Source organism: Idiotropiscis lumnitzeri, chromosome 1 (genome assembly GCF_059441095.1).
Source record: "Idiotropiscis lumnitzeri isolate Australia: NSW breed Sydney's pygmy pipehorse chromosome 1, RoL_Ilum_1.0, whole genome shotgun sequence".
NCBI lineage: Eukaryota > Metazoa > Chordata > Actinopteri > Syngnathiformes > Syngnathidae > Idiotropiscis > Idiotropiscis lumnitzeri.
This window is the reverse complement of record NC_142391.1, coordinates 21,739,509-21,765,134: the sequence shown is the minus strand read 5'-3', so window position 1 is coordinate 21,765,134 and position 25,626 is coordinate 21,739,509. Positions and strand designations below refer to the sequence as shown.

Sequence of the window (25,626 nt, the reverse complement as noted above, 5' to 3'; positions counted from 1 at the left end):
ATTTCTATTCAATTCTTTTTTCCTCTGCTTATCTTGAGATGCACCGACACCGTCGCAAGGTGGCGGTAATTTGCGCCACGGAGGTTGTTGTATGTTTCATAACGTAAATCCATCGCCGAAGAAGAAAATAGCGGAAGTGTGTGTGAATGGTCGTTGGACGAGGAAAACAATCCAAACAAAATGTTGAAAGACTTGATAAGGCAGCGACTCATTGCGGCCGCTGACGAGATATTCGGACTGTTTGAAAAAAACGGTAATGTCATACAAGGAGCAACTTAGTCGAGCGCGAGAGGAGAGCGAGCGACACCGACGACAACTAGAAGACGTCAAGACTCAAATTGCGCAACGAGAACAAGGTTTGTTCGCATTTCCCTCAAATTACCCACTTCGAGCACTTACTTTGGATAACAATCTCACTGTTGACGTTGTCTTGAAATTGTGTCCACACAAACATCTACAGTCAAAAAGTGTTGTTACATTGCGTATTTGTATAGCATGGATTTTTTTTTAATAAGTGTGATGTGATAATTGTGGTATCAATTTCCAAGTGGAGTTCTTGTATGCTGAAGTGTGTACTTTTTAGAATAGTAAGATGACAGCTCATGACACATTAGCTGACTTTTGTAGCCAATTCATACTTTTTTTGTACCCCTTATCCTCACCGGAGTTACAGGTGAGCTGGAATCTCGAAGGTCAATATAGAATTCTACCATACTCACTTTAAGGAGTCTCTTTGAGTCATGGGGCCAATGTGTCATGATCTGACTACCTGGTCCATTTAATTGGTCAAATGGAGTAAAGGGTGAATTAGTCACGTGCCACAAGTGTCTCTGACAAACTCAAATAGATTGCGATAGTAAATACCTGTTGATAAGACTGAAAGTAGCAAGCGTGATGTAGTCCAATGTAACCAAGTAAAAGTTGTGTTTCTTCTCTGTTAACATAATCAAGTAATGTTTCAATAAAACTACGTTGGCATGTGCAATTTATCCAAAAAGTGCAGTGCCGTAAATGTAACACGCTACTTCCACCGCTGCTTGTGACTAATGACTTGTTCCAACAGTAAACTTCCACCTCTGCTTGCTTGAGTCCTGCAGCTGAATTTGGGGAGGGCTCCAGTTTGAAGCAGGAAGATCCACAGCCCCCTGACATTAAGCAGGAAAAGAAGGAGGCTGACGTTATTGAGTTGCCACTGACCGTTGTCATCGTGATTCACAGGGTGTCACACATGAGGAAACACACGGGAGAAAAACCCTTTAGCTGCTCGGTTTGCAGCGAAGGATTTATTTCAAAAGTAGCTTTGATTGCGCACACCGTAAAGCACACAGGAGAGAAACGTTTCACCTGCTTAATTTGCGGTAAAAGATTTTCCTACAAGAGTAATTTAAACGAACACATGCGCACACACAAAGAAAAACCCTTCAACTGTTCCATTTGCGATAAGAGATTCACCCAGAAGGTGAACATGGCATCGCACATGAGAACGCACACGGGAGAAAAACCTTTCACGTGCACGTTTTGTGGAAAAACTTTCTCTCAAAAGCCCACCATGACCACACACATGCGAATACACACGGGGGGAAACCTTTTGCTTGCTCAGTTTGCGGCAGGAGATTCTTTCTCAAGGGGAACATGGTGTCACACATGAAAACACAGACTGGCGAAAAACCTTTCAGTTGCTCAATTTGTGGTAAAAACTACTCTCACAAAAATAAATTTAAAGCGCACTTGCAGACACACACAAAGGAGAATAAATGCTCACCTCGCCAGTTTTGCTAACACATGAAAAAAATGTACTTGCTAAAAAATGATTTTGTGATTGCCTTCCACTGGTTTTCAAATTTGACATGCCAAAGCTAAGGCAAAATAAATTATTCTCCTGTCTATATCTAAGCAGGAGTAACAGAAGAAACAGGCACTTAATATGTCAGCTTTTGTGAAGGAATTCCTCTTTAATTCTAGCCAAGTAATTTGTCCTGACAAATGTTCTCAAATTAATGGATACAATTGATTAATAGGCCTGCTCTATCAATATGGACATTTCATTTGAGTACCTCTAAGGTTTCATTTAGTTTTCAATTTGCATGCTTGACTTGCAATTTGTTCTAAACGCATTTTCCTGGAATTGTAAATAATGTACTTTTTCTGTGTTTTCAAATTGTAACAGTTAGATCACATGATTACAAAAAAGGGCAACTGCGTGGCTCAGTGGTAGAGTGGTCATTTCCCAACTGAGAGGTTGTGGGTTTGATCCCTGGCCATTGTGACTATGTAATAGTGTGAAGCGCTTTGAGTACAAGGAAGGTAGAAAAGCGTTTTTACAAGTGATAGCCCATTTATCATATGTGCACAGTTGTATTTCAGTATTTCAGGTCGACCCACGTGGGACCAGTCCGTCCCTCGTCGGCGACAGCCAATCGGCGTAGAGAACATACTACCAGACACAGCCAAATAAATAAATAAAAAGAAAACAACAGACACACACGTTGTGGTGATCGGTGAAATCTAAACAAGATGGGACACACGTCATTGTGGTCTGTGCGGGAATGAAAGGGATACAACACTATTTTATTTTTTATGTATTTGGCTCCATGTCCAGCAGGCGGCACCTGTGTGTGACGTGGTACTGGTAAATTTGTTCTTAACGCCGTTTGTCTCTGAAATACAGAGGCTAACGCACAGGCTGACTAAAGCACTGACGCATTCCCACCCCTGAGTGTTACTGTTTCTTATCAATGTGCACCAAATACAAAGTTATCTTTTCTATGAAAAAAATATTCTCGTTATTGCATTGTAAAAATATTCAAATGGAGGAATGAGTCAAATGTCAGTTTTGTGCACTCCCCATACTTTTTGAAGAAAGACAATCTGGATCCTGACAATTGCACCTATTTGATTTCTTCTGGTCTCATCGTGGAGCCGTCATCAATACCACCGATACCTGGCTGTGCCGTATCTGTTGATGCCGATGCCGTCCTGAAACCGCGTCGTTTGAAGAAACTAAATATAAGAGGATTTTTACTTGCAATTCTACTCACTTGGATGTAAAATCATTCATAGTTGAATCATAGCTTCCGAAGTATTTCTAGTAGCACAGTTAACAGAATACTTGTGTTAATACTAAATACTATCGGAACATTGTTTATTAGTACTTGCTGTAGTAATAGGTATTTAGGACTACATGTCCCATAATGCTTTGTATTGAAGTGTGGTGTGGAAAGGACTTCCGGGGAAATGACTAAACAGTGTGTTAACAAGTACTCGCCGTGTCTCGTGTGATTATTATACATGGTGTCAGAAGTGGCGAACTGCAAGTCTTCACAATTATTGTCGGGTCAGTAAAGTGTAGTTGGCTGCCGGAAGACGTTTTTCGGGCAGTTGCAACGTAAATGACCGGCGTGGAAGACGACGGCAGGTAGCTTCGGCGTTAGCTGCTATTTTTGCCGCGTTGCTAGGATACGGCTCGGCACGGCGCGAAAAGAAAAAGTAAAGAGAGGAACTTCAAGCGGATGTCCTGAACGTTAAGAAACCAGGGATTCATCAGCTGGGATGGCGACAACAGTGCAGTTATCCCCCCCGGAGCCATTTGACTTTTCCTGTCCGTCAAGTTGGCCAAAGTGGATCAGAAGATTTGAAAGGTTTCGTATTGCAACTGCGTTGGATGGAAAAACTGATGAATATCAAGTAAACTCACTCCTGTATGCGATGGGAGACGCAGCTGATGACGTTTTAGCGGTTTTGCCGTTAAATTCTGAAGATAAGAAGCACTATGAAGCTGTTAAAGCAGCATTTGAAAACCACTACGTGGGAAAACACAACGTCATTTTTGAACGAGCACAATTCAACTCCAGACGTCAACAAGATGGCGAGCAGGCTGAGTCATTTATCACAGCAGTACACAAACTAGCAGAAAATTGTGGATTTGGAGTGCTTAAAGAGGAACTTATACGGGACCGGATTGTAGTTGGAATTAAGGACAAAAGACTGTCAGAACAGCTACAAATGGACTCAGAGTTAACACTGTCCAAAGCTATACAAAAAGTCAGGCAGAGTGAAACTGTGAAGATGCAGCAAACGATTTTACACAGCAGCTCTGCAGAGGACAATAGACTGAACATGGACGCTATAAAGATAAACACAAAGAAAGGAAAAATTCAAACTAAGCAAGTTCCAAAGGAGTGCAGCAGGTGTGGTCGCAAGAACAAACACTCTTGGAAAGATTGTCCAGCCCGAGAAGTACAGTGCAGAAAATGTCAGAAAAAAGGACATTTTGCTGTAGTTTGTCGCAGTAGTGAAGCTGTAGGGCTCAGGGAAGTCACAGAAAACCAAGATTATGCAGACAGCGAGGAATGTGTGTTCTTGGGCGAGATTGATGCAGTGAAGTCAAAGCCCTGGGTTGAAAAGGTCAAGTTAAATGGGGAAAATATTCAGTTTAAACTTGACACAGGGGCAGATGTTACTACCATGCCAGTGAGACTGTACAAACGTGAAAGGGATGGTAAACTACTCCCATCTAAAAAGAAACTTCTTGGGCCAGCTCGTTACCCACTTGAAGCGAAGGGCTGCTTTAGGGCACAGCTGGCAGCAAAAGGTCGTTGCACATCTCAAGACGTCTACCTAGTTTCAGGTTTAGTCCAGCCACTGTTAGGTAGACCAGCTTGTGAGGCATTGGGGTTAGTTTACAGAGTGGACACAGTCAAAGACACTGAGATAGATTTTAGGGCAGCATACCCAACAGTGTTTAGGGGTTTGGGCAAGTTGAAGGAGCCTTATCGCATTGAGCTAGAGCAGGGAGCCATACCTGTTGCTCTTTCCGCCCCACGGCGTGTTCCTCTTCCCCTCCGGGATGCAGTCAGGGAAGAAATAATGAGGATGGAAGAAATGGGAGTTATTTCAAAAATAACTGAGCCTACAGAATGGTGTTCTGGCATTGTTGTTGTCCCCAGACCAGGAAACAAGTCACCCAGAATATGCGTGGATCTTACCCCCCTGAATAACTTTGTGAAAAGAGAACGGCATATTCTTCCTGCAGTGGATCAGTCTCTTGCTATGATGAAAGATGCCAGAGTGTTTACAAAGTTGGATGCTCGCTCTGGATTTTGGCAAGTCCCGCTCGCTTTGGAGTCACGGCCACTCACAACTTTCATCACGCCGTTTGGGAGGTACCATTTTAACCGCCTTCCTTTTGGCATAGCATCGGCACCAGAGCATTTCCAAAGGAGGATGTCGCAGATGCTGGAAGTGTTGGATGGAGTAATCTGTCATGCTGATGATGTGCTTGTATATGGCAGAGATAGGCAAGAGCATGACCAGAGATTGCATCGTGTGCTCCAAACCTTCCAGAAGGAGGGCCTCACTCTTAATGAGAAGTGTGAGTTTGCTAAAAGCGAGATCTTGTTTGTTGGACACAAGGTTTCACATAAAGGCATCGAGGCTGACCCGCAAAAGGTGAAGGCTATCCAGCAGCTCCCACAGCCAAAATGTGTGGAAGATGTGCGACGTCTCATGGGCATGGCAAACTACCTCGCCAAGTTCATGCCACAGTTGGCTACCACAACTACACCGCTTAAGGAGCTGCAAAAGGGAAGAAATGAATGGATTTGGGCTGAGCCACAGGAAACGGCGTTCCAGAAGCTTAAGGAGATTCTAAGCTCTCCTGAGGTGCTCGCTCAGTACTCCAATACAGCAGAAACAAGAGTTGCTGCAGATGCATCACCTTTTGGTATTGGAGCTGTACTCACACAAAAACAGTCAGACGACACATGGCGTCCAGTGACATACATTTCAAGAGGACTAACAGACACTGAGAGGCGCTATGCGCAGATTGAAAAAGAAGCGCTTGCTGTCACGTGGGCGTGTGAAAGACTTTCATCTTATCTTATGGGGCTACAATTCACTCTGGTAACAGACCACAAACCCCTGGTCCCTCTTTTGAGCACAAGAGGATTGGATGACCTTCCACCGCGCATCTTACGATTCAGGCTTAGATTGCTGCGCTTTACTTTCAAGATCATCCATGTTCCGGGAAAAACCCTAGTCACAGCTGACGCGCTGTCACGCGCTCCAGTTGGAGGTCCGCCCTCTGCAGGAGATCTACAGTTGGAAAAGGACGTGGAGGTTTTCGTGGACACTCTTGTTAGCTGTCTTCCAGCTACGGACAAAAGGCTGGAAGAGATAAGGTCCGCACAGGAAAAAGATGAGCTGTGCCGGAAAATAAGGGACTATTGCGGTGTCGGTTGGCCAGAGAAATGCAAGCTAGACCCAGAGCTGAAAGTGTACTGGCAACACAGGATGGACTTAAATGTGTGTCGCAGTCTTCTCATGAAAGGAGAAAGACTTTGGATCCCACCACTTTTGAGAGCGGACATTCTGCAACGTCTGCATGTAGGCCATCAAGGAATTTCCAAATGCAGAGCAAGAGCCAAGGAATCTGTATGGTGGCCCGGAATCTCAGTACAGATAGACAAAGTGGTGGGTGATTGTGATACATGCAGAAAATACAGAATACAGAACCGGGAACCATTGTTAACCACTCCACTTCCGGACCGCCCGTGGCAGAAGGTTGGAATGGATCTGTTCGAATGGTCAAAAAAGCATTATATTTTGATTGTTGACTTTTTCTCGAGGTACATTGAAGTTGCACAACTCAAACATATGACCGCAGATGTCACTATCAAGGCTGTCAAGGAGGCCTTTGCTCGACACGGAACTCCAGAGACGGTGATATCGGATAATGGACCACAGTTTTCATCTGAGCAGTTTAAACAGTTCGCGAAAGAGTTCCAGTTCACCCAGGTCACGAGCAGCCCCCATTACCCCCAAGCCAATGGAGAGGCCGAACGTGCAGTCCGCACAGTCAAGGAGCTGTGGAAAAAAGATATGGATCTTCATAGGGCGCTGCTGGCATACAGGGCCACCCCTCTGGAACACGGGTTCTCGCCTGCTCAGCTGTTAATGGGAAGAAACCTGCGCACGACCTTGCCTCAATTTACTACCAAACTGGATCCCAAGTGGCCGGACTGGCTGGCTCTTCGGAAGAAGGAGGAAGAGCGGAGGCGTGAGCAGGAAAAACACTACAATCGGAGACACCGGACACGACCACTCTCACAACTAACAACGGGACAGAAAGTTTGGATTACATCGGAAGCATCTTCAGGCGAAGTACTTGGACCTGCCAACACTCCCAGATCCTACATGGTAGAGACTGACAGGGGGATTCTCAGGAGAAACCGAAGTCACCTTCGACCTACAGGGACTATTACGAGGTTCGGTCGTGTCGTGAGGCCTCGTGATAGATTGGATTTGTGAATGATGCTGATTGTTCATTTAAATGGAAAGCAAGTAGTTTAAAATGCTGTTAAGAAGAATAACAAGAAAAAAAAATAATATGGTGTTTCTGTCAATGTTTAGAACGGAAAGAAAATGTTTACATTACTTTAATGGTTATGCAAATTATGCCTGTTTACTTGTAGGATTACGTTCAACTAAAAGGAGGAGGTGTAGTAATAGGTATTTAGGACTACATGTCCCATAATGCTTTGTATTGAAGTGTGGTGTGGAAAGGACTTCCGGGGAAATGACTAAACAGTGTGTTAACAAGTACTCGCCGTGTCTCGTGTGATTATTATACACTTGCCGATAACGATAACAATGTTTTAATGCCGTATCCCAATACTAGAATCGGTATGCTTATCAATATTGGTTCAACACTAATTAGAACGAACTGAATTTTATAAAACACAAGGCAAAATAACTAACTAACTGTAATGAACAATCCCAAACTATTATAACTCTGATTCCAACTAGGTGCAGGGGCTTGGGGTGTTCCCCAATTTTGACAGGGTCTTGCGTCAAATTTAGGATGATCTCAACCTGAATTTGTTCTTTAAAAAAAAATAACCTGACTTTGTTCTGAACCAAGAGGAAGCAGTGTTTAGAGATTTCTAAATTAATTATTACAAATGTGGACTCTCTCATTCAGATTGCTGTCTTTTATTAATGTACCATTTAATCAATGACTGAAATGTTTGGTTTGTCGCTCTCGCATCTTTTTATTAAATAACGACCTTTTCTGACGGTTCACCTTTAGCTGCCTTCAATACCGCCTCAAGATGGCAGCCGTGTGACGTTATGTCAACTAGACTGTTGTAGAACAACCACCGAAGAAGAAAGCGGAAGATCGTGTTGAAACTGGCGCGTGAGGACAACGAAGCCGAATTGAACGTGCGTGTGCTGAGGAAGAAAATCTCCAAAATGTTGAAAGATTTGGTTAGGGAGCGACTCATGGCGGCCGCTGATGAAATCTTTGGATTGTTCGAAAAAACGATCGCGTCGTACGAGGAGCAACTTAGTCGGGCGAGAGCGGAGAGCGAGCAACAACGACGACAGCTGGGAGCTGCTTCTAAGTCACAACTGGTGATGCACGTCCAAGGTGCGTTCAAAAGGTCACACATTTCTGCTGACGTTCTGCTTGAATGAGCTACTTCGAAGCGTTTCAGTGCAGTCACAAGGACAATTAACGCTGAGAAATAAATGGGTTGAAAAGGGAAAATTTAATCACTCCTCAACAAATAGAGTGGTAAAACATATTCATGATGATTAAGTCTATATATATATATATATATAGATGAAATATATATATATATGAAATATAAATTTGGCAGTCCAAAAAGTTCAGTGTTGGTAACATCTGACCATAAAACCTTTTTTCCACATGCTAACAGGATCTTCCAGATGGATTTTTGTATAGCGCAGACAAGACCGGCACTTTTTAGAACAATACTTTTTTTCACTGGGTATCCTGATTTTCTATAAGCACTGCAACGTGAGCTCAACTGCGCTGCTTGTGTCTTGCAGACGTCCAGCCGCTGATCGGTCACCAAGCACAACAACTCCCCCCTCAGCTGCAGGGGGGCCCCGCCAGTTTGGAGCATCCGCAGTCCCTCCACGTTAAAGAGGAGGTGGTGGCGATTGTCCCCATGAAAAGTGAAGAAGAACCGTGTGGTGAGTTGCATCACATGATGACCGACGTCAAAAGAGACCATGGAGGGGCACAAGCAGACCACCTCTTCGCTCCGCTGTCTGACAGTGACGACATTGAAGAACTTTTGAGGAGCGGTACAGACTCCGAAGGTATCACATGCAGAAAATTAGTAATATGTATTTATGAATTAATGCTGCATTCCAGGAAGGTGGGATGTTGGATTTATCCCAGGTCGGATCTTCACAGTTCCAACCTCAAAGCGTTCACGGCAAATGTAAACTACAAATATGTCCGATTCATCGCAGTACATTTTGACCTCCAGCAAACCGTCTTCATAATTTCATTAATTTTTATAAACAAAGAAATTTAGAGAGAGGTTGATATATTTTTATTTTCAGGGCCGATACCGATTAGAATTAGAATTAGAAATCCCTTTATTGTCATTGTACTCAAGTGTGCAACGAGATTAGAGAGCTCCCCTCTCCAGTGCAATACAACAATAATACAGACAAATATATAAACTTAACTTTTTTAAAACGATTTTAAGGATATGTTTATTGAATTTTTTTTTCATAACGTTGATTTTCAAATATATATTAATTTAAATGTTTCACAACACACATCTTTGTTGTAAGATTTAAACAAAAAGTCGGCACTGTGATGTAATTTTTACTCAATAGCAAGTTGCAGTAGACGAAATGTCATCCCATCCCTGAGATAGCTAAAAACGGGAGTCATTTTTCTGCTTAATTCATATTCCGCAAACGCAATTATTCTGACTGAGAACATACGTACAATTGTAAAAACAATTTTGGACTTGACTTCCCCTTACACGCTTGAGACGATGTGACTTAGTCCCACCTCCGGTTGCTTGTATCCCACAGAAGAACTTGAGAGGAGCTCCAGTTTGGAACATCCCCAACCCCGTCATATAAAGTCAGAAGAGGAGGAGGAGGAGTCCAGCATCAGCAACTTGCTGCTGACCGGCACACTCGTGAAGAGCGAAGATGACGACAAATCGCCCGATTGGTCCCCGCTTGATCGTCACAGTCCGACGGCACACACACAGTCGCACGTGAGCGCCTGCGCCAAGGAGAAATCCTTAAGCTGCTCAGTTTGTGGTCACAGAGTCTCTCGAAAGAATCACATGGCAGCGCATATGAGGAAACACGGGGGGGATAACCCCTTGAGCTGCTTCGTTTGCGGCGAAAGATTTAGTTCAAATCTTGCTCTGATTGCACACACGGTAACGCACACGGTCGAAAAACCTTTAGTCTGTCCGATATGCGGTAAAATCTTCTCTTGCAAGAGAAATTTAAACGATCATATACACACGCACAGAGAAGATTCCTTTAATTGTTCCGTATGCGATAAGCGCTTCACTCAGAAGGTGAACCTGGAGTGGCACATGAAATCGCACGCGTCAGGACAAACGTTCACCTGCTCGTTTTGCGGCAAAACCTTCTCACAAGAGGCCGCCATGGCGACACACGTGCAGATACACACGGGAGGAAAAGCCTTCGCTTGCCCAGTTTGTGGCAGAAGGTTCTGTGTCAAGGCAAACATGGTGTCGCACATGAAAACGCACAATGGGGAGAAGCCAAGTTAATTGTCACATTTGAGGTCAAAACTACTCCCATGAGCAAATTGAATGTAAACCTATCGGTGAATAAATCTAAAGCTAAAAAAATGTCAGAAAAAGCAAATGACAATGATATTCAAAATCTGTTTGTCAGGAGGTGGAGAGATTAGCATAGGTGTGTGTCCGCCTGTCTTGGATATAAATATGTTAGCAAAGTCAGGTGTCGTTGAAAAGAAATACATAACAAACGATTTTTAAGAAACTAAATGTATTGATAATCAATTGACTGTAGTGTGTTCTTGTTTTTATAAATTGAACCTTTAATTTTAGGAACAAGTAGAATATCACGTTTACGTTTCACTTGTTTTACAATAAAGATATCTGGAATCAGACCTATGCAGCTTCTCTCTTTGTGCCCTTGATTTTGAGCCGGCGTCGATACCGCACCAAGATGGCGGCTTTACGACGTTGCTGCTGCTGCTCAAGCGCTGGTGAAACACCACCGAAGAAGAACAAGGCGGAAGTTCGCTTCACTCAGCGCGAAAGGAGGACGAATAAAAATCAAAAGTGCGCGTGTGTGTGTGGGGGGGCTTCGAAATATTGAAGGATTTGTTAAGTGAGCGTCTAATTGCGGCTGCCGACGAAATCTTCGGTCAGTTGAGAAAATGATAGGGTCGTACGAAGTGGACATTTGTATTGTTGGAATTGTTGGATGAATGTAGGTCGTGTTTGGTTAACCATTAATGGAGTCAGATAATTAATTGTATTAAAAAAATGGAAAACGAGCGACAACGACGCCGTAATGAAGCTATTTCTGCGACGGTGTCGTGCATAAAAAACGCATCTCGATACTCACAAACTTATTTTTACAATTGTTTTTTGACTGTCTATCCACGTTACTTGGGTTTGTAGTCATGCCCTACAGGTGACGCTATAGCACTAATTCTGAGGTCATGTAAAACGGATGGAAAGGGCCGTTTCACTGATCCAGCACTTCACAAAACCTTAGAGTTGAGGATATTAATTCTGTTTTAATTTTAGAGACTTAAAAATACCATCTTGATAAACCTTGTTTAGTTAATTTCTTAATTTATGATATGAGCTTTATGCAGGTAAGAAACATGGCTGTGCCAGATCAAAATAGTATTTTTGTATCTTTTTTTGTATTTGAACCGAGACAGATGTGCTAACTGCTGTTATACGTTATGCATTGCTATACAGAGATGACTTTTAAGAGTTGAGACCATTTTGACTCTGCTGCTAATCAAAATAGGAGCACCTACTAAGCATCCTTCACGTGCCGTTTAAAAATTGTGTTTTAGTTTGTTGAAATTGTCGGAAACTCCTTTTCATACTGGCATGACTGTAAGCAATGTTACTTCAAACTTTGCCGCTGAAGTGAATAAAAGGTCTTACGCCAGCAACAGTTTGACTCTGGAGCGATGATTTCATTTAGAATTGGACCGCCAAAGTAGGCATCTGCTTTACATTTTTAAAAAGGTGTGTAGTTTTGTTTTAGTTGTATTAGACCACGGTTAACTTGTTTTTATACTACTTGTAGGACCATGAAGTGTTGGAAAAAGGTGATTCACTGCCTTCGCGTGTCATCAATAAAAAGGTGAGAAGTTTTACTGTTTTTGTTTGTCATCACATTTTAAAATAGAAATGTTGCCTAAGAAGGTTTTAAGATGACTTTTAAAAAGTCAAGACTCAAATAATGCCTGCATACTGTATGACCATCACAGGAACCTTTGCCCTATTTTTTTCTTTGAATTTGCGCTTAGTTGTTGACTTCAATTGGAATTTCCTTTCGAGGTCCTTTCACTGAAAATGTGAGTGTGTTTTGTTCTTTAAAAATAAAAGTACAAAGTATGGAGATCTGTATGTAAGTTGGTTTTTGTTTGTGTGACAAAATAGTTTTCAACAGTAAAAAAAAAAAAAAAAAAGGTCAATGCCGATATTCGTCAAAACACAGAATATAGAAATACAGCAGGTAAAAAAATCCATATAATATAAAAAAAACAGCAGATGTAAAACTGAACATTATTGTATAAAGAACTACAGAAAAGAAACACAAATATTGACATTTGTACAAAATATAAAACAAAAAACTTGATATATTAGAAAAATCAAAACATTTTTAAAAGAATAATCAAAAAAGTATCCAAAAATAGTGAACGCTATACACAAAATATCCAATAACATCAGAATAATTTCAAATCAGATCAATATTAGAAAAACAATCGACAAGAATATAAAACAATACAAAAATATTCTCTAAAAATACACAAAATAAAATAGATGGAAAATATTCCACAAATATGAAAATCATAAAAATACTAAACATAAAATACACTCTTCGAAATGAGTCCCAGAATAATTGCTAAAAAAAATACCAAAATCTTTGAAAAAAAATCCCAAACTATTAAAAAAAAATAGACTTACAAAACACAAATATATTCTCGTCATATCTGCTTTGGTGAATGAGGAAGTCATGTGGGGTCGTCATGCTCTTTTTCAACTGCGAAAAACTCCAATATTGACATTCCGTCTTACGGAACGGCGGGGAAGGAATATTTGCGCAGAGGTCAAACTCCTCTGCTCCAATGTAAACACGTCAAGTAAAGTAAACTTCGGATTTTACTCCAGTCAAGTGTAACCAAATCTAACTTGTATGCGACTTTTTTTTTTTTACGCATTCCCGCAAACGTGTGCACTTCGCTTATCCGTGTCGCCGTGACAAATGTCAGCTTGCTCGGGTTCACCGCGACTTGTCACACGAGCCCGACGAATAAGCTGCCCCGCCGACCGAAATAGCCCGTGCGGTATATATATACGCCAAAAACTGACTGGAGGACTATAGCGGCCAACGATTGTTTAGCCGTGCGAGCTGATCAGCTTGGAGGCCCAAAGCACCGAGGCCAACACTTTGCGTTCCGCTTGTTTACACTAGATAATTAATTGAATTCACACCGACATTGCAACATAGTAGAATGCAAATTGCAACTCTAGTCGATAAATTCATGGTTCATTTTAGAGATAGACCAATTTTTTTTCAGGGCTGAAACCGATATTAGTAGCCAAGGAGCCCAATAACCGATATATGAAGCCGGTATTAATTTTCAGTAAAAAGGAAACTATTGGTGTCAAAATGTAAAATTACAACTCTTAACTTTGTTGAAACTTCAAGCTTGTTTATTGACCAATTTTTCCGATTTAAACAATAGCTCCATATAGTTTTGGACACTAAATAAAGTCCTCCAAAATTTCAAAAGGACAGAAATGCTAAAATGTAAATGATCTTTCTTTTCATTTCAACACAGTTGTAAACTGATTTTTAAAAAAGGCCAATGCTGATATTCATCAAAACGCTGAATATTGGCGCTGATAATCGGCCCGGACAATAATCGATCCAGCACTATCTTAAAACACATTTATGCACGGCATAATCGTACATAAATAATCCTTATGTTATATTTTATTACACACACAGACACACGCACTTCCACTAACACTTTTATTATATGCTGTAATGGCAAAAGCTGAACTGCACTGTGTTTGTTCCCAGATGCGAGCCAGTTTGTAACAGTGACCTATGATTTTTGTGCAGTTTGCAAAAGTCTACCAAAACAGACTAAAAGTCAAAACCAAAGTTGTTATTCCGAGCTTATCAGGCTTTTGTTTTGAATGTGGTGGAACATTCTCACTGTGACACACTCGCTTCAGTCAAGGTGTCTTATCCGAAAGATGGTTATCCTCAGTTACCATGACAACACAGGAGACAATATGCGACCTACGTGATAGGGCTGGGCGATATGACCTCAAATCAATATCGCGAGAAATCGAGCAATTTTACCTCTAACGATAAATGCACGATAAATTCCCCCCGTGGACTAAAATCAAAATAAATGCAGGAATTGCATATTGACTGTTTTTTTTTTATTGACCAACTGGTACACTTTACTTTCAATGAAAAATAAAAGTACAAAATTCATTTGTATGAACATTCCAAATAGCATGCTTTGCATGACTTGAACAATGTCACAAAGAAAAAGGGTACCTCTTGCAAAATATTTTTCTGCAAATAGATTGCGCCAAGATGCTCTCATGATGTAAATAATGGCAAATAAAAAAATGCTAAATAAAATGAAAGAAAATGTCGATGCAAGCCAAGTAAACAAGTGTGCATCATCGGGGAAAATGTGCCGTCTCGAGTACTCTGGTGCGCAGTCGCCACTTGTCATCTATGCACAGTCAGGCTCAATCAGGGATCCATGTTGCGACCCGACCACAAGTCGGATGGAGATGCAAAATGCTTGACATGTCTAAGCTCCCGGCCCGATGGAGTCCATATCGGGAAATACGGCTTTCATGAAGCGTTTAAATCCTGTGTGCGCCACTGTAACTAGAGGAGCTTTCTCTTTAGCTATGTGCTAGGCTATCGCGTCCACCTCTGAGACGTTCCCTCGTATGGTGTCGCCTCCGTTCATGGGCTGTTGTCACTTGTCGAACCTTGCTTCTCACTTTGAACTTTCAGCACAGCATGGTTGTGTTGTGGGTGGTGAAAAAGCTTCTGGATTTGAATCGCCAGCTACGACAGCGACGTCTGTTTTCTTTCTCGATCAAACGGGTGGAGTCACGTGACTAGAGGCGCTGTAGCGGTCTTAAAGGGACATGAACATTGCCGCAGACAGAAACGGCTTTTCTTTTTTCTTTTTTTATTCACCGAATTTACCGACATGGGCAAAATGATTTCGGTCATTGTACTAAATTTCGGTAACGGTAAATTTTCGGTTAATCGCCCAGCCCTACTACGTGAGCAAGACACTTGATTAGGTTCACAATCTAATGCTGTCCAATAGAAAATGATAATAATGTTGAATATTGTGTTTCAAAGTGAAAGGTGGCCTCGATGATAGCAAACCAAAACTTGCTGAAGGTTTTTGGAGTGATGCTTAATGGAAGTGCGTCACATATTACACAAGACCCCCCCCCCCCCGTTGTTATGGTTTCACTTCCTGTACATGTGGCAGCTTGTCCACTTGAGCTGTCTCATGAATCAACAGCACGAGAAACATTTTTTCCCCTAAAGCTTTGTCATGGTCAAGTGAAGGGAAAAAAGGAAAAGTTTCCAATGTGTTGTATTTACGTATATTCTTGACACAGTTTTGATATTTGGCATATTTTTAACAGTCAGCATGTAAGTAAATGTGAATCTGTGAGTACGTGATTAGTGTGTGCGTGTGCGTGTAAGTACCTACTGCACCTTCCTCCCTTCCTAAGTGTTTGTAAGCGAGTGTGCATTTGTGCATGCTCCCACGCATGTTTGCTGTTAAACAGGCCGGCGACTCTTGTTTATCCATCCATATTGACAAGCATGATTGGACATATGTTGTTTGTCACCCCCAACGCCGGCCCACTTTGGCCTTTACTCCGCTGAATCATTGATATAGCCTGTAAAAAGGCACCCGCGCACCTCCTCCGCAGGTGATCACTCTATTATCTTGATCCCTCCATAAGCCTAAAAGAACAAAATGGGGATGGAATCTATCAGGTGACATGCTTCAGTACTCACTGAGAAAAAGCGTGACGCAGTGTCCTTGTCGGCACATTTTGCCTCTCGTTTGCTTTGCACAAATCGCCAGCCCTGTTTGATCAGCTGCCACCGTTCTCCAAGTTCGACTCTCATATATTCAGTCAATGGCTACGTTTACACGGACACATTTATTCGAATGAAATGCCTGATCGGAATAAACATGCTTCACGTACACACGCTATTTTGAATATCGTGACCCGATCAAGCCCATTCTGATTTTATTTTCTTCCAAATGACAGGGCTGGTTTATGTCGATTGATAATCGTATCGTAGCGCTTAAAAACATATATTCTGAAATGTCGGAACAAACCATCTTTACAGCGCATGTCCGTAACGTCAGTATACGCGTTTCTGTTATTCCTGGAAGTTAGTCGAAGCAGAGCGAGCAAAAGACATGGCGGCTGCAAGACTGAACTGCTCCATTATCCACTTGAAAATATGCGAAATAACACTAACGGAAATGTACGGAGCGATGTTTTGTTGACATGGATAGTCACAACGGCTACTTATTTTTCTATAACTACATATGTCCGGTTTATTTGGTCAATCAGCACATGTCAAAACCGTTATTCCTGATCAAAAGTGTGAAGCATGAACACGGAAGTCGTAATCGGATCAATATTTTTAGTGTCCATGAAAACAGTGCATACGATCATAATTTTAACCCGAACTCTGATTTGATTAAGTAAATTGTGTCAACATAAACGTAGCCACTCTTAGCTCGCCGAATGATGAATGAACCTGAAGACCCTGTAAAGTGAAAAGAAATCTAAATTTGACACACCAGAGAGAAGCGTTGTTAACAGGCCTGCCTAATTTGAAGGATTAAATCTGTCGCCTAGTAAATTAAACGAGGTTTCAAAATCGGCACTCTCAAACCCTCATTGATTGTATTTTCATTCATAGCAGATTCTTGCATCTGGCACGACAGCGGACACATCGTAGAAATTCGAAACAAAACATTGCGCCACGACGACACCTTTGCCGTGCTAATGCTAATCTGTGCTAACACTGCAGCTCTGCTTACCTTTTGGCTCTGACATGGTAATGCTTTCAGCGGTGCTTCGTTTCCACTGTTGCGGTTCGATTAGTTTAGTTAATTTGATGCAAGCAGTCATCAAAAATGTTGGCTTTCGGATTTGTGTGAAGGCCAACAAAGAAGACTAGAAATGGCTGCCGCCCACTCAATCACATACCGAGAAGCGAAATATCAGCTTGTGGTCCCGCGGGGGTGACTTCTGAAGAGCTGCAGATGTGTTTCGATTTCACTCGCACGACCTTAAAAGGAACTTTTCAAGAGTTGTTTCGCTTAAGCAGAAGTTCTGCGGTTTCCTTCGAGTCACCTCAAAAAACACAGCATAGAGGTCTTCGTAGTAGCAGGTACTTTTCACATGACCTCAACCTCGTTAAAAAAAAAAAAACATTTTAATGGTGACAATATTTTTAAACCACGCAAAACAGAGGTAGTATGCATCAAGTTATGCTTAATGAAAGCTAGCGAAATAACGAAAACTAAAATTGAAAAATACGAATACGAATATAAAATAAAATTTGCAACATTTTATGTTATAATGCTAACTAATGTGAACTATGCCGTCTGGTTTCATTTTTGTTGATTATTATCATTTACTACACAGTACTTAAATACATTTTTTAACCTTCCATTTGACAAATACTGCACATTTGTGAAGAAAAAACTTAATGCCAAAACTATAAAAAATGAACACATTTTCAATAAAATAACTAAAAAACTAACAAACCTGCTCTAAAATCTAATTAAAACTAACTGAAATTAAACAACAAAAGTCAAAACGAAATGCAAACAAACAATGAAAAATACCAAACTATTATGGCACTGCGATGCGTGCCAGGCCACGAGTTAGCAAGATTACAATTCTCAGGTGTCACAAAAACATTCAGCGCAAAAAATACGTCAGGGCTCCAATTTTTCTTTCTTCTCCCAAAATTCTGCATTTTTTCCAGAATTTTTCTCCCCTTGTTTTGAGGGGTCAATCCCGTTCCATGCAAATGAGCCACGGCTCACCCCGACTCCGTTCCCATGACGATCAGAAGTGGATCTGGAGGTTGTGACCAGGCAAGCGGTTACTACTTGCCTAGAATGTAAAGAAAAGAAGAAAAAAAAGAGTGCCCATAAAGAATTTTTTTTTTTTAAATTGTATTTTCACTGGTGAAAGCAGCACTTAATCACCAAACTGCCAAGTTACACTTCAGCTTGCTCACTTACATCACAAATAGGCAGCTCACAAAAGGTTTTTAAGTTGAGTAACGGATCCCCTTTCAAATGATCTGTCGGGTGAGCTACAAGCCACCGCTTTGAGAAAAGTGACACAAGCAAGTGCTTCCATGACATGAGAACCTGATGCAATCAGCTGCGAGCAGCAGGTTGTAAAAGCTTTTTCTTCCCTAGCCTTGCTTAGCACGTCCTCTCCATCCCGGAGGGAGAAAAAAAAAAGTCAGAGCCAAACCTCAATTGGGCGGTTGAAACCCCCAGAGGCTAAAAGGCGTGAATCTATTTTTCAAGGTTAACATGGAAATTCACGACGACAATGCTGGAGCTGACCCATTTCCCCCCTCCCTTTTTATCTTCGACTTGAGCGTCTCGTGTTATGCAACACAAGCAGACCTTCTTCCCAGAAGTGACTTATGCAAGAGAAGAGGAAGCTTGCCAAGTCAAACGTGGCACTTTTGTACTATTCAACACCGCATTTGGATTACTGCAAATGTTCATGTTCTGCAGACCACCATCTAAGTACAGCTCTTGTCATTTATTTGGTTTAAAGAACATCTTTGAAATGTGACCTCTTTAACTATACGGTGTTCAGAAGACTACTGAGCAGGTAATAAGCCTTTCCTTTACAAGGAAAAGTGAAAATTTGATGACACCAAAAATACGGTGAAACTCCTTATACTTCACAAACTTATCTTTTCACATATTACGGATGGCAAATAAACATCCAGTTGTGTACTGAAAATCTGTGCTTTAAAATGTGATTTCATGGTGCAATGATGAAACAAGACAAAAATTGCGATGCAGAGGTTTTTTTTTTAATGCAGTAAGACTACAAGGAAAGCGTCCAACTTCAATTTCATGGCGCGTTTGCATATATGCGGACATACAGCGACCCAGAAGCAGAATACACAAATAAATAGTATCTCATATTTAAATGACCCCCCCCCCCCCTTTTCCCTCCCTTTCCCCAGTCCATCCCCATTTTGAATACTGGATAGCTATCTTGAAGCAAACTCCATCTCCCATGAGCCATTGCGGCATGGCGAGCGCTACAGACCTGCTGTAAAGTGAAAAGGGAGATTGTGTGCTCAGCCACAAATACCAACAGGCGACGCTACACATTAGCGCTAATATCGCTGGCGTTGAGCGGAAACCGTCGCACATCCAAAATTATCAATTTTTGGGAAACTACAAAAACATGTCGAGTTCAACACTAGATTGGGCAACTAAAATAGCCACACGTGTGGACAGACCACTAATATAAATAAAGAAATTACTTGACTGTGACTGCTCGACGCCAAGGATATGTTGAAAACATTTTGTAGGTGAATCGTGAGCATGTTCATACGCTGATGAGCTGGGGGAAGAGTTCATTAGCGAACATGTCGTCCCAGGGGCTCTCGGAGCACAGCGGGGAGGACATGTCGCTGAAGGGGGACGGGGAGCCCTCGTATCCAGAGTCGCTGTAGGCGTCCGCCAGGCAGGCTTCCTTGTCCAGGCCACTGAGGGCGGGCGAGCTGGAGGTGGAGGTTGAGGAGGAGGCAGCAGTGGCTACGCATAGGAAGTCGTCCATCTGTCTAGGGATGACAACTTCCTCCGGCTCGTCTTTGACACATACGCCGCCGCCGTCGTCGTCGTCCTCCTCCTCCTCCTCCACCACCACCACCTCAGCGACAGGGAAGTAAGCCATCACGCTGTCGTCGTCGTCGCTTTCCTTGATGTCTTCCATGGCCGCCTCTGCTGGCTTGGTGTAAATGTGATCCAAGTGGATCAGTCCATTAATGGTCTCCAGCTTAATTGATGGGGCCCCCAGAGGCGCAGGTGTGGCGGCAGGTACTGAGTCGCCCCCACCGACCAGGAGCACCGGTGGCTCCTCGCAGGGCTGAAGGAAAAACTCCGGGTCAAGGATGTCCAGAATGCCCAGCAGCAGATCAGACTGGTGAGGGAGGGGAGAAAAAAAGGAGATTAGCCTGGTAAACTTTCACCCCCGTTGCAGAGCTCAATTGGTTAAGCCGAATTTCAGTATGTATTGCAAAACCTACAAAGAGGTCAACTACTTACAATGTTCAACCTGGCGTCCATTAACAGCATGGCCAACATTAGATTTGAAAAAGTACTTTCATCATGGATGGGCAATGACTACATTTCTTTGATGAAATATTGGGAGAACCTAGCTGACTTATTACAAGTTTTATTCACGCTGTGACAAATAAATTCAGACTACTATAATGCCTTCAAAGAAAATTTAAGGCCAGCAGATGGTGCCCTTTGATTTCTTTGGATGAGCTCATCTGCCATAACGTCCACGTTTCTAAAACATGGCAGAACCTTGCACATGCATTGCACGCATGATAAATACTTTTACTATCCATCCATCCATTATCTGTACCGCTTCTCCTCACTAGGGTCGGGGAGGGGGGGGGTGCTGGAGCCTATCCCAGCTGTCTTCAGGCAGTAGGCTGGATACACCCTGAATTGGTTGCCAGCCAATCACAGATACAGCACCACTAAATAGCGTGCAAATATTTTGTATAGTTCATCAAATTGAAAGAGTCAAGGTATGTGTAGGACAAGCTGTTATGTTTTAGAGGCACATTATGTTTTTCCATGATAGAAAGTGCCAAAATTGAACCTTTCAAGGTGCTCCGAGATGCTAGGTGCGCATACCTCATTGTCTGCAGCATCAGGGTCATTTGTATCCATTGGGAAGTTTTCAGGTTTTGGAACTGCTGGGCCTGCACCTGCTGCGGAGGCACACATAGCTTGAGTGCTGCGGACTCAGAAGACCCGATTCCCAAACCTGCTTTGTTCCCATTAGACACCAACTCCTGGACCTGAAGAGGGAGAGGGGGTATTAGTTTGTGTTCACAATGTGAGGCTGTCAAGGAAGAAGCCTTCCAGTCAAGAGTTGCACCTTCTCCTTTGTGTCAAGGGTGTTCAACCGAAATCTTAGCTTCAGCTCATCATTTTCAGTAAGCAGGCCGTTGTTTTTTTCCCGGAGGAGCCGGTTCTCAATGTGAAGCTTTTTGTTCTGCAAAAATCCCCAAGACAATACAAGTTTATCCTGCTTGCTATGGACACAGGTAGCGCAGCAAACTCAAGTAGGTAATTAAATTGACAAGACTGATTACAGTTGCAGCATTCCAGCCTACACAAAAAGGAGAATACCTCGAGTTCCAACTCCAGGACCTGCTGCTCCAGTTCGCCCATTTTGGCTTTTTTTCTGTCTCTGGCTGTCTGGGCTGCAACTCTGTTTTTCAGTTTCCTGTAAAGGGGAGAGGAGGGTGAATAAAGTGAGGGCATTCTTTCCGTGATGCTACGTAATCATCTCGACCGGCCATGTTTCTGCCACGCAGGCACGTCAGAGTCCTGCCGGGCGGGTCCACTATGGCAGATAAGCAGGTTTTAAAGTCCAAGTGACACAACCCGAGTCATTTGGCTTCAAGGCAACTGTTGTATCTTGCTGAATAATGAAAATGTATTTATTCTTTATTGCGCATTAACTTCATAATGAGTCCTGTATAAAAGCCAAGTGCCAAACATCAATACAAATCGAGCGTAAAACAATTACCAACTGTTGAAAAACGTTATGACAGTAAAATGAAAGAAATCAAAAGCCATTGACTTAAACTGGGCTTCAAAGTTTGAAAAAAAAGATGATTGCTTTATGAGGTAAATATTGTAAACGTGTAATAAAAACGTAAGAAACAAGACGGACTACTTTTATTACGCCTAAGTTAAACGTCACCGCCATTTTGTGCGATTTAATCAATACTGTATGACTGCGCGTGCCCTAATTTGCTTTCAAAGGCAAACGCATATTCAACATACAAAATAAAATAAATCAAATATGAATTCATGGCGAACCTTCTCAGCGCCTTCTCCTCGGGGCTCAAGTGTGTGAGCCGCTGCCTTTTGCGCACCGGCTGCCCCGCCAAGCTGCTTGACTCGGAGTCCGACGACGTCTGGCTGGAGGCGGACGGCAGGACGACCGAGATGGGGCGGCCGAAGCTCGCCGTGGAGCCGCCGCCATCGCCGCTCTGCTTCCCGGAGATAAGGAGCAGTTTATGGGAGCCCCCGTTCGTTGCCGTGACCATCACCATGTTCGCACGATATCCTCGGTCTCCAATAATCTCCCCCGCCCCGAAAAAAAAACCACTTGAGTTTTCTTCTCACAGCTGCGCTGGTTGTCTTCTTCTGACCAAGAGGCCACGCAAAGTCGGCGATTTTTCTACTATCGTGTTGATACCTGATTGGCTGTAGACGTCACTGCGTTTCGGTATGTGATTGGACAAGGCGGTTACACTCATTTACATTTCGAGTTTCACCCTCTTGCAGGAGAAAAATCCATAAATCACGTTTATTTACACCTTTATGTTTCATTATGCGAGACCAGTTCTGTCCTGTAGAGAAAGGGATTTACTTAAGATGGGGGGGGGGACGGTAGGGGGCAAAGGTCTTGCATCATGTGGGGATTTCCTGGACCCATGAAGCAAACATGCTATGAAAAATGTAGTCGATTAAAAAAAATTTCCATAAAATTATAAATACTTTAGAATAAAAGTAGTGACACATTCATTTATAATACATGCTAAACACAAAAAATATAAAATGTTTAAAAAGAATAGTCAGTCATAAAACAAAATATATACTGTATATATGATAAAAGTAACAAATACAAAAAAATGACATACACTGTATATACGTGTGTGTGTGTTAGCATATCACGATGTATCGTAGATTGTGCCGGTATCATGATATCTGCATGGCAAAATTTAAAAAATGGGTGCGTGTTTGTATTAAGTTTATTGGCAGCTGATAGTATCAGAATCAGAATGCCCTTTATTGTCAATGTCTCAGTGTGCAACGAGATTATACGGTATATGGGACTAAGCGGTCGGGCTGGATAAGGTATTTTGCTTCCTCCATTTGAACATGTATGATGCCGAACAATGTAATACATTCATATTTTGTTTACTTTATCTGTTTTATGATGTATTTGTCCAAATTATATCCATATATTGATAGCCATGGATAAATATCGGGATTATGTATTGTTTTGTGAGTCACTATTCAAAACTGGTACCTAAATTGTATATTGAATGTATCATCAATCAAATGAAGACATTTTCTCATCAAAAAGTTTTTGTTGTGACACAATAGTTTATATCAACCCTGCATCAAGTCTGTCAATGTTACACAATCCATGTGAGTGTTCGGGAAAGCTTGCTGTAAATACCTGACCAATTGTGTAATTTCCTCCTTCTTTTATGACCTTTTTTTCCTTTCTTGACTTCCTTTTGTAAAGGAGGTCAACATATTTTAGTCATTGCATTCCCCTTGGCTTTGATCTTTTTGTAAGAATCTGCGTAAAGCCGTCAGGGCGTTCAGTTTTGTCAACAAGGACGCATCGTCCCAGACAAAAGTATGTTGTAAGAGTTGGCGGCCATTAGCAAACAAACATTTAACAAGCTTGCAAGTGTGTGCTCCTTCAAACAGGAATCAAAATTTTAACAACCCAGTGAAAGGAAGCGTTTGCCGAGCCTTGGCAACAATCCGCTTCTACGATGAGGAACATTCAACTGAAAGTGAGCACTTTGGGGGAAGTGTTTGCTCCTTTCTTAATCTCACTCCAGTGCAGCAGAATAAACCAAAGTCCTTTTGGTCATAGTGCGAAACACAGCTGCTGCAGTATTAAACACCTCAAGGCTGATGAGGAACATTTTTTTGGTCAACGAATTGAGTCTTCTCTCAAGCTATCGATCAATGTGTATATGTATATATGTATATATATATATGTATATGTGTATATATATATATATGTGTATATATATATATATATATGTGGGTTGAGATCAACATCTGGCGAAACAGCCGCAAATCAGGAAGTTCTCAACGTGAATCACAATGTGACCAGGTACCGTACAGCTAACCTCACGACTGAGCTGTGTAAGATTGGCATTGCATGGAATGCACACAGAATCCCAGGTTGAGTTACATGAAAACAAATGTGTACCATAACATGATTTTTTTTTATTGAACATACAAACAGAACAGAAATGAATAAATACGATTTAAAAGGAAACAAGAAAAAAAGGAACGTCATAAGCACAGTCTACATGTTCAATAGGGAGTAGGAAAAAGTAGAGAACTTATCTAGTCCTACCCCCTGTTCTCAGTGCATTTGACTTCATTTAAATTAATACAATAGATCGTCCATATAAAATCGAATAATATATAATAATATTTACATTACACTCAGTGTTATACATAACACAGATTTCACGATTTAGGCAATTTACTTAATTATATTTGATTTATGCAGTTTTTTTGTACTTTACTTTTGAACATGTTTTTGAACATAACAAGTGATTCACACCTTTTCAGGGCAGTTTCAAAATCATTCCACAGAATAACATCATTTACAGAAACACACCTTTGCTTAATGTTTGTTCTTGGTTTGGATTTTTTATACAAACTTGTGCCCCTTAAGTTGTAGCAAATATCTCTTATCGCGAACAGTTTCTGAGTATTGTGGCAGATCATGTTATTATGTACTTTATACATTATTTGCGCTATTTTAAATTCAACAAGATCATAAAATTTCATAGTGTTTAATTTGACGAATAATGGATTTGTAGGTTCATTCAATTTTGATCCATTAATAATTCTGATTGCTTTTTTTTGCAGCTTGAAAAGAGGTAGAGTGTTGGTTTTATGGGCATTTCCCCAAATTTCCACACAATAAGTCAGGTATGGTAATAATAGGGAACCTCTTGTTCCTTCTGAGTCCACAATCTCATTTCCTTGGGCATCAATCAAGATGAGAAGGTCATCAGTCTGCAAAGCATCGTGTATTTTGGCAAGGATACCTGTTATTGTGGCTTCAAACTCAAATAATCTGAGTACAACCATACGAGCGGGCTTCAGTTTTCCCCGGCTGAGCTCAGCCGTGAAAACAAACCTAGAAAGATATATGTGAGCGTGCTTTCCATCAATTCCATCCAAAACACTGTCTGCATTACATGTTTCTAAATTATCGTGGTTACAAAGAATGAATACAATACAATACAATTTAATTTAGCACATTTAACAGCAGTTGGAGCTGTAACAAAGCACTTTCCATACGGTGTAATAGAAATTAGCGTGAAATTAAGAGCATACAGTAGATACCAGAAAAACAGCAGAACAGCGACAGTCTCATGTTAGTCAAA

The 25,626-nt window shown here is 41.7% G+C and overlaps 2 protein-coding genes, 1 long non-coding RNA gene and 1 pseudogene across 4 annotated transcripts; 3 read left to right on the top strand and 1 right to left on the bottom strand.

The window, feature by feature from the left end:
• The first annotated feature begins 119 nt into the window (after positions 1-119).
• On the top strand, positions 120-10,957 carry LOC148343691 (uncharacterized). Of its 2 annotated transcripts, none has more exons than XM_088289014.1 (3): positions 120-356; positions 8,857-9,132; positions 9,868-10,957. In XM_088289014.1, the coding sequence occupies exons 1-3, from the start codon at positions 257-259 to the stop codon at positions 10,590-10,592; spliced, it is 1,101 nt and encodes a 366-aa protein (XP_088145140.1). In that variant the 5' UTR covers positions 120-256; the 3' UTR covers positions 10,593-10,957. The 2 variants fall into 2 exon arrangements, with proteins under 2 accessions (XP_088145140.1, XP_088145131.1); XM_088289005.1 differs by lacking the exon at positions 120-356 and adding an exon at positions 7,652-8,431.
• LOC148343692 (uncharacterized) lies at positions 1,067-3,142 on the top strand (annotated as a pseudogene).
• A 141-nt stretch (positions 10,958-11,098) lies between the features above and the next one.
• Positions 11,099-18,219, top strand: LOC148343690 (uncharacterized). The gene is made up of 3 exons (XR_015842468.1): positions 11,099-11,283; positions 12,127-12,183; positions 18,145-18,219. It is a non-coding gene; the product is annotated as an uncharacterized LOC148343690 (long non-coding RNA).
• A 986-nt stretch (positions 18,220-19,205) lies between these two features.
• Positions 19,206-22,639, bottom strand: xbp1 (X-box binding protein 1). Its single transcript, XM_088288971.1, is given in 6 exon segments — positions 19,206-20,348; positions 21,080-21,187; positions 21,190-21,246; positions 21,327-21,443; positions 21,581-21,677; positions 22,280-22,639. Coding segments are annotated over 6 exon segments (1,209 nt in total). The 5' UTR covers positions 22,516-22,639; the 3' UTR covers positions 19,206-19,754.
• Between the last annotated feature and the right edge of the window lie 2,987 nt (positions 22,640-25,626).

What these genes read in the sequence shown, in the direction of transcription:
- LOC148343691 (XM_088289005.1), top strand. Translation starts at nt 8,254, where the DNA reads ATGTTGAAAGATTTGGTTAGGGAGCGACTCATGGCGGCCGCTGATGAA. An exon ending in ACTGGTGATGCACGTCCAAG is followed by an intron (nt 8,432 to 8,856) that starts GTGCGTTCAAAA and finishes TGTGTCTTGCAG; the next exon opens with ACGTCCAGCCGCTGATCGGT. An exon ending in GAGCGGTACAGACTCCGAAG is followed by an intron (nt 9,133 to 9,867) that starts GTATCACATGCA and finishes TGTATCCCACAG; the next exon opens with AAGAACTTGAGAGGAGCTCC.